The sequence below is a fragment of the Macaca thibetana genome, chromosome 8 (assembly GCF_024542745.1).
Source record: "Macaca thibetana thibetana isolate TM-01 chromosome 8, ASM2454274v1, whole genome shotgun sequence".
NCBI classification, from domain to species: domain Eukaryota; kingdom Metazoa; phylum Chordata; class Mammalia; order Primates; family Cercopithecidae; genus Macaca; species Macaca thibetana.
Window position 1 is genome coordinate 93,257,804 of NC_065585.1, and position 13,430 is coordinate 93,271,233.

The following is a 13,430-nucleotide window of genomic DNA, read 5'->3' on the forward strand; positions in this document are numbered from 1 at the left end:
TCTAATCTCTAACCTGGTGCATGTATTACTGGGTAAATGCAGTTCGATGTGTAAAACTTTAATGTAGAAATAAATTTAAATTGCCTATATCTCTTTCTCAGCATCTTAGAAGGCCATAATTTTGTATCTTTGAAAAATATATTAATAATTCTTTTGTTGCAGAGAGCCCCCGAATTACTTTTGAGCCCCAAGATGTGGAGGTACCATCAGGAAATACTGTCTATTTCACCTGTCGGGCAGAAGGAAACCCCAAACCTGAGATTATTTGGATACACAACAAGTAAATACTGAGCATGGACATGGGTTGTGATTCTCTTTCTGATTCCAGCTATCTTTTTAACTCAATTTAACTTCTTTATCTAGAGAAGAAATTGATAAAATTTTCAGAGTTTCTTAAAGATAAAAAGTCTTTTAACTTTTATCTTTTGACTAACTCAAGCTACGTAAAGGCCTTTTTCTTAAAACTTATACATTTCTGGCCGGGCACGGTGGCTCATGCCTGTAATCCCAGCACTTTGGGAGGCCGAGGTGGGCAGATCACGAGGTCAGCAGATCAAGACCATCCTGGCTAACATGGTGAAACCCCGTCTCTACTAAAAATACAAAAAAATTAGCCGGGTGTGGTGGCAGGCGCCTGTAGTCCCAGCTACTAGGGAGACTGAGGCAGAAGAATAGCCTGAACCTGGGAGGCGGAGCTTTCGGTGAGCCGAGATTGTGCCACTGCCCTCCAGCCTGGGCTGCAGAGCGAGACTCCGTCTCAAAAGAAAAACAAAAAACAAAAAACAAAAAACTTATACATTTCCAGATCTTAGTGATTCTGTAACTGACTAAAATAATTCTGTATTATTTCTAGAAGGAAATGTTGGGATTAATAACAAACTGGTTTGTTTTAAAGCTGAATATAATTTGATATAGCCACATCTAAGTTATTTCAGATTTAAACTGATACTTCATATTTGATATTGCAACTTTCCTATGGTAAATCAGTATAGGATTATTTAAGCAAACTAGCAATAAATGACATGCAAAATTATTTAAAAAGCTAGTCACTTATTTTATGGTCATGGTACTAGTTGATAAAACATAAAACCAATGAGTTCAAAAACCTGTGAGTATAAAATTAAATAGTAAAAACAAACGTTTAAAAAGTTAAACGTGATCACCATTCTAACTGGCATGAGATGGTATCTCATTGTAGTTTTGATTTGCATTTCTCTAAGGATCAGTGATGATGAGCTTTTTTTCATATGTTTGTTGGCTACATAAATGTCTTCTTTTGAGAAGTGTCTGTTCATATCCTTTGCTCACTTTTTGAATTTTTTTTTTGTAAATTTGTTTAAGTTCCTTGTAGAGTCTGGATATTAGCTCTTTGTCAGATGGATAGATTGTAAAAATTTTCTCCTGTAGGTTGCCTTTTCATTCTGATGATAGTTTCTTTTGCTGTGCAGAAGTTCTTTAGTTTAATTAGATCCCATTTGTCAGTTTTGGCTTTTGTTGCCATTGCTTTTGGTATTTTAGTCATGAAGTCTTTGCCCACGCCTACGGCCTGAATGGTATTGCCTGTTTTCTTCTAGGGATTTTATGGTTTTAGGTCTTACGTTTAAGTCTGTAATCCATCTTGAGTTAATTTTTGTATAAGGTGTAAGGAAGGGGTCCAGTTTCAGTTTTCTGCATATGGCTAGCCAGTTTTCCCAATACCATTTGTTAAATGGAGAATCCTTTCCCAGTTGCTTGTTTTTGTCAGGTTTGTCAAAGATCAGATATTTGTAGATGTGTGGCATTATTTTTGAGACCTCTATTCTGTTCCATTGGTCTATATATCTGTTTTAAAACTGAACTGGTAGTTAAAGTAAAATAGAAACATAAAGTGCACTATATACCTAATATAATTCAATGATAGCACTTGGATAATTATATTATCATTAGTTATGTTACTGATAGTTAGCATGGTTTTCACTTGTCCCTTCCATTCTTGTACAAACTTTCACTGATTTTCTTCTGTCACGTGTATAATCAACTCTGATTCTTTTTGCTTGTCTGTATAAAATATTCTAAAACATATTATACATTTTTTTTGCTTTTTGCATATAATTTAGATTTATAATTGTAGCCAGAAACTAAGCCATGTGTTTTAAATTCTTGTAAAAAGTCTAGTAAGTATAGGTTAAAAATAACTTATATAGAAGGCAATTATGAATAGTATTAAATCTGGAATCTAGCCCATGAGAAAGATTTCAATTGATAGAAGTGTTCAATTTATTTCCATCTTGAGATTGCTCAAGTGTGCTTGAGAAACAGAAATCACTGCTTGTAATGTCTTAAAACTGCTTTTTCTGCCTTCTTACAATTTAAATTTTAAAATGATGTGTTCGAGGTTACAAAGATACTCACTAGTATTTAGAAAGAAACAAGTGAAAAAATCACATTGCCTATTTTAACTTATGACATAAAAGTTTCAAATATAGTGACTAAAGAAGCTAAGATGCAGTTGAAAGGAAAACAAAGAAATCTAAAAAGAAAGAATAGAATAAAGAAAAAAAGTATGGGTAAAAATGTTCGTTAAAATGTTAATCATTTTATATTAAAAAATTAAAGATGAAAGAGAAGAGTTTATGACAAGAAATGTTTAACATGTTTAACATGAGCAACTATTAACTTATTGATTATTTACTGTTGAGTATTTTTTATAGAAAGATAATATATATCCTGAAAGTGCATGGAGCATAAAGTGTGGTATAGCACATAATTTGAAACAAACATCTGTTCGACATGAACTAGGGTAAGAAAAAATACCCTAACTCAGAAGCTACCCACCCATCTGTCCTTTCATTATCATTATCCTTTTCTACTCCCCTCGAGAGGGCCTGGATTTAGGGTCCTTAGATGAGTGGATTAAAAACTGATTAGACACAACCAGAGGTAGAATTGGAAGATTAGAAAGTAGGTATGTGGGAATAAACAGATTTAAGTATGGTTATGAGACATGGAGGCTACAATGCAAATGTCTAGTGTCTATCCAGTAGGAGTTCCAGAAAGGCAGGTAGGAAAGAGTGAGCTAAAGGAAACGTTTGAAAAGGTAACGATAGAATTATCCAGAAATAAAAAAGTCACACAATTTCAGAATGAGAAGTATATTGATTCCAAAATACGATTTAAAAAATAAATCTGTACTCTTCATTGTGATCACAACATTGAAAGTCAGAGACAAAAATCTTTCATTCACAAGTAATTTGCAGATTACCTTCAAATGTGCAGCAGTTATACTTGCAGTAAACTTTACGTCAGACAGAAGACAATGAAATATATTTAGGATGTTAAGGAAAAATAACTGATTTCCTTCAATTTTACATCCAGCTAAATTATCTGACATGGTAAAATAAAACCATTTTTAGGCAAAGAATAGAGCTTTATTCAGGAATATTTGATGAAAGAACTACAAATAGATGTGTTTCAGTAAGTAAGAATTTGATCCAATAAGAAAGATGTGATTTGCAAAAAGCAAATTTGAACAAAGAAAGTTTTAAACATGTTGATAAATATGAATAAACTTAGATTACTAAATTAAGGATTGAACAACTTTAAAGTAAGAAAAAAGTAGAATGTTAGACAATATTAATAGAAGAGTTATAAGGAGAGAGAAAATAATTAAATTATTTTACATGCCTCAATTTTTAGGTGGAGAGTGATACTGTGAATTCTGTTAAGTCAAGAGTGCATGTTAACAATTAAGATGAAATACTAACAAATAGAAAGATCCTTCCACACTAGGAGAAGAAAAAAAGTGGATAAAGAAAACTGGATCAATACACAAAATGGAAGCGGGGATGGATTAAAAAGACAGAGAAAAGGCTTGGGAAAGAGAAAATATAAAATAACTCATCAGAAATAAATTTAAACATATTAGTAAAAACAATAAATAGTCTATTTGAAGACATAAGATTGAATTTTAAAATCCAGCTATATGCTATTTATAAGAGGTATATCTGAAACATTATGACACTGAAAGGTGGAAGGTCGATAGGTAAACAAATATATCAACTAAGTTATACTGATCAAGATAAGGATGATGTAAGAATATTATAGTGTAATCGCATATCATTAGATCATACTTAATGATAAAAATTATAATTTACCTGAATTTAAAATTCATGAACATTTATATACCTAACAAAATAGCTGCTGAAGAATAAAACAAGATTGAGAGAATTATAAGGATATATTTACATAAATCCAATTATAGCAAGAAATTTTAATACTGCTTTCCCAGAAAGATTAGGAACAAAAATTAGTAGCAATATCTAAACATAGCTTAGAACACTGATGATATCTACTATATACAAAGCTAACATACTATATTTTCAAGCAGTTATAGAACACTTATCAACATTGATCACAAAAGACACAAAGACTCAAAATCTCAACTCATAGCTAAGAATCGATTTCATGAAAATCCCTTCCTTTTATTATAATTTAAACAAATTTTAGAAAACAATCATTTGTCAAGATAATTTTAGAGATTCTTTACGCTTCTCAGTAGGAAAATGAAATGATTACCAGCACTTAATAAGTAGTTTTAGAATAACTGAATAGATTCAAAGATGAGAGAAACCTTCCAGGCTGAAGAAAGAATAATTAAAAACTCAGAATGAAAATAAATGAAGGTTAGTTTCAGGAAAGTGTGTAGAGCACATTTGTAAGAATTAAGGTTTTACCTTGGGGAGAAATAGAAAAAGATTGCATAATAATGGCAAAACTAATGACTTGGGCTTTCAGTTTACAAACTTTGAGACCCATTAGAAGATGTTGAGCAAGACAATGACTTGATGAAAGAGATGTAAAAACCAACCAGACTTTTCTATTTCTTTTTCAACTTTTATTGTAGATTCTGGGGATACAAGTGCAGGCTTGTTACAAAGGTATACGACATGATGCTGAGGTTCGGAATATGACTGAACCGTCACCCAAGAAGTGAGCATAGTAACAAATACGTAGTTTTTCAATGCTTATCTCCCTCCCTACCTCTCCATCACGTATTCCCCAGTGTCTAATGTTCCCATTTTTACATCCATATGTACCCAATATTTAGCTCTCATTTACAAGTGAGAATATTTGTAAGTTTGTAAAAACAAACAGTATTTATTTGCTGTCGTTGTTGTTCCTATATTAGTTCACTTAGGATAATGGCCTTCAACTGCATTCAGATTGTTGCAAAGGACATGATTCCGTTATTTTTTATGGCTGCATATTATTCCAAGGTGTGTATGTAGTACATTTTCTTTATCTAATCCACCATTGATAGGAATCTGTGTTGATTCTATGTTTTTGCTATTGCGTATAGTGCTGTAATTAACATATGGACACATGGGTCTTTTTGGTAGAAAGATTTATTTTTCTTTTGGTATCCAGTAATGGGGTTGCTGTGTTGGGTGGTAGCTCAACTTTTACTTCTTTGAGAAGTCTTCAAACTGCTCTCCGCAGTGGCTGAACTAATCTACATTTCCAACAGTGTGGAAGCATTAGCTTTTCTCTGCAGCCCCAACAAGACCTGTTATTTTTTGACTTTTTAATGAAAGCCATTCTGATGGGTGGTAGATGGCATCTTATTGTGGTTTTGATTTGCATTTATCTGATGATTAGTGATAATGAGCATTTTTTTCATAAGTTTGCTAGTTGCCTGTATGCCTTCCTGTGAGAAGTGTCTGTTCTTGTACTTTGCCTGCTTATTAATAGGGTCATTTGTGTTTTGTTTGTTGATTTGTTTAAGTTCCTTGTAGATTCTGGATATTAGGCTTTCGTCAGATGTGTAGTTTGTGGGTACTTTCTCCAGACTGTAAGTTGTCTGTTTACTCTGTTGATAGTTTATCTTGCTGTGCAGAAGCTCTTTAGTTTAATTAGGTCCCACTTGTCAATTTTTGTTTTCATTGCTTTGAGGACTTAGCCATAAATTCTTTGCCAAGACTGATGTTGAGAAGGGTATTTCTTAGGTTTTCTTCTAAAATTTTTACAGTTTGGGGTCTTATATTTAAGTCTTTAATCCATCCTGAGTTGATTTTTGTATATGGAGATATATAGGGGTCTCGTTTCATCTTTCTGCATATGGATAGCCAGTTCTCCCAGCACGATTTATTGAATAGGGAATCCTTTTCCATTGCTTAGTTTTGTTGACTTTGTTGAAGATCAGATGGCTGTAGGGGTGCAGTTTTATTTCTGGGTTCTCCATTCTGTTCTGTTTGTCTATGTTTCTGTTTTTATACTAGCACCATATTTTGTTTAGTGTAGCCTTGTACAATAGCTTGATGTTGGATAATGTGATACTTCCAGCTTTGTTCTTTTTGCTTAGAATTGCTTTGGCTAGTCAGGCTCTTTTTCTGTTTCGTATGAATTTTAGAATAGTTTTTTTTTTTCTAAATCTGTGAAAAATGGCATTGGTGCTTTGATAGGAATAGCATTGAATTTGTAAATTGCCTTGGGCAGTGTGGCCATTTGAACAATATTGATTCTTCCAATTTATGAGCATAAAATGCTTTTTTATTTATTGGTGTCATCTATGGCTTCTTTCAACCATGTTTTGTAGTTCTCCTTGTAGTAATATTTCACTTACTTGGTTAGATATATTTCTAGATATTTTTTCTTTTTGTGACTATAGTAAGTGGGATTACATATTTGATGTGGCTCTCAGCTTGAACATTATTGGTGTACAGAAATGCTACTATTTTTTATACATTGATTTTGTATCCTGAAAATTTACTGAAGTCCTTTATCAGTTCTAGGAGGCTTTGGTGGCAGATTTAGGGTTTTCAAGGTATAGAATCATATTATCAGTAAACAGAGATAGTTTGACTTTTTCTTCTATTTGGATGTCATTTATTTCTTTCTCTTACCTGATTGCTCTGGCTAGGACTTCCAGTACTATGTTGAATAGGAGTGGACATCCTTGTCTTGTTTTGGTTCTCAAGGGGAATGCTTCCAGCTTTTGCCCATTCAGTATGATATTGGCTGTGGGATTGTAATTGATGGCTCTTACTATTTTGAGGTATGTTCCTTTGATGCCTTGTTTGTTGAGGTTTTTTTTTAATCATGAAGGAAGGTTGGAGTTTATAGAAAGCTTTCTCCAGATTTACCGAGATGACCATATAATTTTTTAAAATTCTGTTTATGTGGTGAATGACACGTATTGATTTGCGTATGTTGAACCAACTTTGTATCTTAGGAATAAAACCTACTTGGTCGTGGTAAATTAACTTTCTGATGTACTGCCAGCTTCAGTTTGCTAGCATTTTGTTGAGGATTTTGGGATTTATGTTCATCAGGGATGCTGGCCCATGGTTTCCTTTTTTGTTGTGCCTCTGCCAGATTTTAGTATCAGGGTGATATTCACTTCATAGAATGAGCTAGGGAGGATCCTTCTTCCTTGAGTTTTTGAAATAGATTCAGTAGAATTGGTACAAGCTCTTCTTTGTATGTCAGGTAAAATTTGGCTGTGACTCCATCTAGTCTAAGTCTTTTTTGATTGATTCATAGGATTTTTATTACTTATTCAATTTCAGACTCATTATTATTATTACACTTTACTTTCTGGGATACATGTGCAGAACATGCAGGTTTGTTACATAGGTATACATGCGCCTTGGTGGTTTGCTGCACCTATCAACCCATCATCTACATTAGGTATTTCCCCTAATGCTATCCCTCCCCTAGCTCCCCACCCCGAGACAGGCCCTGGTGTGTGATGTTCCCCTCCCTTTGCCCATGTGTCAGAACTCATTATTCATCTGTTCAGGGTTTCAGTTTCTTCCTGGTTTAAGAGATGATTCAAATAATCACAATCAGAAATGACAAAGATGATACTACAACAGTTTGAAATTCAGGATTAAGTTGTTTAATTTCTTTTTTCCTTTGTTAATCTAGCTAATGTTCTATCAATCCTATTCATCCTTTCACATAACCAACTTTTGGTTTCATTGATCTTTTGTATGGATTTTGTGTCTCAGTTTCATATAGTTCTGCTCTGATTTTGGTTATTTCATTTTTAAAAATTGATTTTTTAAAATATTAGAAATGGGGTCTCACTCTGTCACCCGGGCTAGATCGGCTAAATTGTAATTGTGCAATCATAGCTTACTGCAGCTTTGACCTCCCAGGCTGAAGCAATCATTCCACCTCAGGCTCCTGAGTAGCTGAGACTACTGAGTAGCACATGCCAGCACACCCAACTAATATTTTCATTTTTTGTAGATATAAGGTCTTTCTACATTTGCCTAGGCTGGTCTCAAACTCCTGGGCTCAAAAAGTCCTCCTGCCTCAGGCTCCCAAAGTGCTGGGGTTACAGGCATGAGCCACTGTGTGCCCGGCCAGTTATATTTTTTCTTCTGCTTCACTTTGGGGTTATTCTAGTTGTTTTGTTGTTGTTGTTGTTGTTGTTGTTGTTCCTCTAGATTGTTAATTTGAGATCTTTCTTAACTTGTTCATGTAGGCGTTTAGCTTTATAAATTCTCCTCTTAACATTGTTTTTGCTGCATTCCAGAGATTTTGGTGTGTTGTGTTTCTATTTTAATGAATTTCAAAGAATTTTTTGATTTCTGTTTTAATTTTGTTGTTTACCCAAAAGTCATTCAAGATTAAGTTGTTTAATTTCCATATTTTGAGAGCTATTCTTGATATTCACTTTTATTTTTATTACATTGTGTCTGAGTGTATGGTTGGTATGATTTTGATGTTTTTGCATTTAGTGAGACTTGCTTTATGGCTAAGTATGTGATCATCTTCCATGTACAGATGAGAAGAATGTATATTCTGTTATTATTGGACAAAGTGTTCTGTAGCTATCAAGTCTAGTTGGTCAACTGTCAAATTTAAGTTCAGAATTTCTTTGCCTTCTTGTTGAATTGAACTCATTATGTAATGCCCTTATTTGTCCTTTTATTTATAGTTGATGGTTTAAAGTCTATTTTATCTTATATAAGAATAGCAACCTCCTACCCTTTTTTGTTTTCCAATTGCATGACAGATCTTTCTCCATCCTTTTACTTTGAGCCTTTGTGTGTCATTACATGTGAGATGAGTCTGTTGAAGACTCCAAAAGTTTGGGTCTTTTTAAAAATCCAACTTGCAACTCTGTGCCTTTTTAATGGGCCATTTAGACTATTTGCATTCAAGGTTAATATTGATATGTGATGTTTTGATCTTGTTCTTTAGCTGATTGTTTGGCAGGCTTGATTGTGTAGTTGCTTTATAGGATCTATCTATGGGGTATGTACTTAAATATGTGTTGGTGGTAGTAGGCATCATTCTTTTGTTTCCATGTTTAGAACTCCCTTAAGGTCCTCTTATAAGGCTTTTCTAGTGGTAACCAGTTCTGTTAACATTTGCTTGTCTGGGAAGAATTTTATTTATCCTTCACTTACAACGTTTAGTTTGGCTGGATATGGAATTCTTGTTTGGGATTTCTTTTCTTTAAGCATGTTGACAATAGGTCCCCAATCTCTTCTGGCTTGCAAGGCTTCTGCAGACAAGTCTGCTGTTAGCCCTATGGGGCTCCTTTGTAAGAAATCCGTCCCTTTTTTCTAGCTTCCCTTAAGTTTTTTTTGTTTTTGTTTTTGTTTTTTTTCACGTTAACCTCACAGAATCTGATGACTGTGTGTCTTGGGGGCATCTTGTATAATATCTCACAGGGATTCTCTGAATTTCTTGAATTTGCATGCTGATGTCTCTAGCAATACTGGGGAAATTTTTGTGGACTATATTCTCAAATGTATTTTCCCAGTTGTTTACTCTTCTTCATTTTCCCTCAGGAATGCCAATGAATCGTAGGTTTGGTCTCCTTATGTAATCCCATATTTCTCAGATATTTTATTCCTTCTTTTTAATTCTTTTTTCTCTCTTTTTGTCTGACTTGGTTGATTCAAACAACCAGTTTTTGAGCTCTGAGATTCTTTCCTCTGCTTGGTTTGTTCTGTTTTTAAGGCTTCTAACTGTATTATGAAATTCCTGTAGTGACTTTTTCAATTCCAGAAGTTCAGTTTGCTTCCTTCTTAAAATGTCTACATTATCTTTCAACTATTGGATCATTTTATTGGCTTCCTTGGATTAGGTTTCAACTTTCTCCTTACCTTATTGAGCTTCCTTGCCATCCAGATTCTGAACTGTATGTCTGTCACTTCAACCATTTCAATCTGGCTAGGATCCATTGCTGGCGAGTCAGTGCAGTCTTTTGGAAGTAATAAGATGCTCTGACTTTTTTAATTGCCAGAGTTCTTCCACTCATTCTTACTCATTCAAGAGGGCTGGTGTTTCTTTATCTCTTTGAAGTTGTTGTCATTTGTATGGGGCTTTTTTGTTTTTATGTTCTTTATTTCCCTTGAGATCTTGACTGTGGTGTATGTTGAATATAGTTGCATGACTTTGCTTCTGTGTGCTTTCCCAATATCAAGGCTCTGTGCGGGTACTTAATTTGTGGCTAGATTTTTGCATTGTGTTTCATGGGTGATATGTGCTGAAAGAATTTTTGTTTGGTGGTATATTTCAGGCTGCAGCTCAGTAGATGATGCTTAAGAGTAAGGGCTGACAGACAGACTGTTCCTCAGCTGTGCACTTCTTTTCTATTTCAGCTTGTTCTTGTTTGCTGCAGTGCTCTGGGATGGGAGAGACAGGGAGTGAGAGATATATTTCCTTGCCAAGTTTATTCCTGGGCCTTGTGGGGCCCCCTCTGATCACTGTTGACACACCTACATTTTCTTAGGCCCAGAGGGGCCCTGACAGGCTGTGCTACTCTCACTCTTAGGGGAAACCTGAGCCAAACGATAGGGAGACTCACAACTCCCTAGTGACCCACTGGTCCTCTGTGCTTTGTGATGTCCATCGGTGGTGTTTGTGTAGGAGGTCAAGGGCAGAGGACCCAGGGCACGGTGGAATTGTTTTGGCTATGCAGTTGGTGTAGTGCCCACAGCTTGGGTTTTTTTGCCCAGCAGATGGCTGCGGGGACTGCCCAGGTTGTGCTTCCTTGACTAGGTCTCCTGGTGGCTGCCCTATAGCTTACTCGATCCTCTGGGTTTGTCCCAAGCCTTCTGCACCCAGATGGCTGGGCTGTCAGGTGTTTCAGGCCATGGAGTTCCCTCAGGCAGAGGCTGTGGCTAGCAGAAAGGCCACATCCTTCCCATACTAGCCCTGTGGCAAGGAGGCACACCCAGCTCCTGTGCCAGAACACAAATCTGCATCTCACTCTTCACAGTATTCTGAGATTGGGGGTTCCTCCCTTGATCAATCTCTGGTCACAGATCTCAGCTTGATATCCTTCAATTGTGTGTGTGCTTGGAACCTCGGGGGCTGGGATTGAGCCTGTGGTTTTGTCCTTTAGCCCCTTGGGGTCAAGCGCTGGCTGTGCTGGGGAGGCTGTAGTGCTCTCAGGCTGCTGGCAAAGCACTCAGGCTGGGCAGTGGAGGCTGTGTTGTATGCATGCTCTTATGGGACCAGCTAGGCTGGGTCCTTGGGAGGGTCCAGAGACAAGGGGGCATGCAGATCAGATTGGCCCCAGTCCTGTAGGAAAGGCAGCCCTGCTGTATCCCAACCCAGCAGTCAACAGGGGCTAGAGTGACTCAGAGCAAAGTGGAGAGCCTGGGGGCACGTGTACCTATGGTCACATTTTGCTGGAGTTGCCCCATGTGTAAAACCTGGGCTCCATGCAGGCTCAAGCTCTGTCGCTGCCTTCCCCCACCAATTTAAATGTTTATGGGGGTCATGGGATCTCTTGCAGCTAGGATCCCAGAGGTCCATGGCGGGGGTGTGGTGCCCTGCAGTTCCTTCACTCACCTCTTCCTTAGGACCTGATCAGGATGAGGAATGGGTCTTGGCACTTGGCGAATCTGTGCAGGCTTCCCAGCTTCCACCCTATTCAGCGTCAGTGTCTGCGTTTCCCCTCTAGCAATCATCAGTGTTTTCCCTCAAAAGATCTGTTTAGAGTGTGATGGCTTTTTCAATATTTTGGCTTCTCTTGGTGGGAGAAGGGCTTCCTGGCTGCATCTAGTTGGCTGTCTTCCACACTTTTCTTAATGTTGAGGTTTAGCTATGGAAATTTAGGCCATTCTAGATAAATTCAAATTCTAAACATAGTAAATATGATTGATAGTTCTGGTAGATTTTAAGCAAACTTTACAACTATACTATAATTTGTGGTTGATGGTGGTTTTCTATGTGGAGTTTTTTTGTTTTGTTTTGTTTTGTTTTTTTGAGACAGAGTCTCACTCTTTTGCCCAGGCTGGAGTTCAGTGGCACAATCATAGTTCACTGCAGGCTTGAACCTCTGAGCTCAAGCAATCCTCCTGTTTCAGCCTCCAAGTAGCTGGAACTACAGGCCTATGCCACCACATCTGGACAATTTTTAGGTTTTTTTAGAGTCAGGGTCTCACTATGTTGCCCAGGCTGGTCTCAAGCTCCTGGCCTCAAGCAGTCCTCCCACCTCAGCCTCCCATCATGCTGGCATCACAGGTGTGAGTCATTGTGTATGTCTGAAGAAGATGGTTTTAATTTGTGTGGTGATAACTTATTTACCTATATTTCTGGTATCTACCTACAACACCTAGTTCTTAGAAAGCACTTAACAAATGATTGTTGTAATGAAACACCTTAATAGAAGTTATTTGTATGTCTTCATTAAATCAAATATGTTTATGTATACATTTTCAAGAAAAATAGAATATATTCACATATATTCTACTTCTGCAAACCTTTGTGTTTTTACATATGATTGCTATTTGCATCAAAGTGACAATGTGAATGGAATATACTGAAACATGAAGACTTTGATTTTTTGGGAAGGAACATCATGATTCATGAGCAAACAAGTTTTATGAGCATAATGAAGAGGTTATGAACAAAGAGGGAAATTACTAGGAAAAGGAATGATGCATTTTGAATTTATGGGTGTAATGTGCTACTGCCTGTTTTATATCATTTTTAACATAATGAATCTTGGTGAATTCTATTGCATTGTGTAGCCAGATGATAGATAGCACATACATATCTGGTAGCCTTTGAAATTTTGGGCTGCAAAGTTTTGGAACAAAATTCCAGGAACTTAAATCATCTTCTGAAAAATGTGATTTCATCATTTATCATATTCCTTTGCAAGTAGTCTTATTTGGGTTCAGTGTTAGATAATCTTAGAATTGCATTTAAAATAATTAAATTGCTTAATACTAAATGAGCCTCTTGAATTGGGCACTTTAAGAAAAAATATTATTTCTTGAATTCCCGACCTCAGGCAATCTGCCTGCCTCGGCCTCCCAAAGTGCTGGGATTACAGGCATGAGGCACTGCTCCCGGTCTTGAAAAAAAATTCTTTCTGATGTTTGTTCCATGCTACTTATACTGAGAAACTTCACAGGTGATATGGATAGGAGCATCCAGTTTCTCCTTTTCTTGCCTTTGTCTTGCAT

The 13,430-nt window shown here is 36.4% G+C and overlaps 1 protein-coding gene across 4 annotated transcripts in view; it reads left to right on the top strand.

Moving 5' to 3' along the window:
• The window catches only part of PXDNL (peroxidasin like), a 508,264-nt gene that overhangs the window by 348,708 nt on the left and 146,126 nt on the right, over positions 1–13,430 (top strand). For 3 of the 4 annotated variants that reach the window (XM_050801783.1, XM_050801784.1, XM_050801786.1), the window contains one exon: positions 163–280. The exons of the other annotated variant lie outside the window; for it this stretch is intronic. In XM_050801783.1, the coding sequence (XP_050657740.1) occupies positions 163–280 (118 nt within the window). The remainder of the gene's footprint in view (positions 1–162; positions 281–13,430) is intronic. 4 annotated transcript variants of the gene reach the window in all.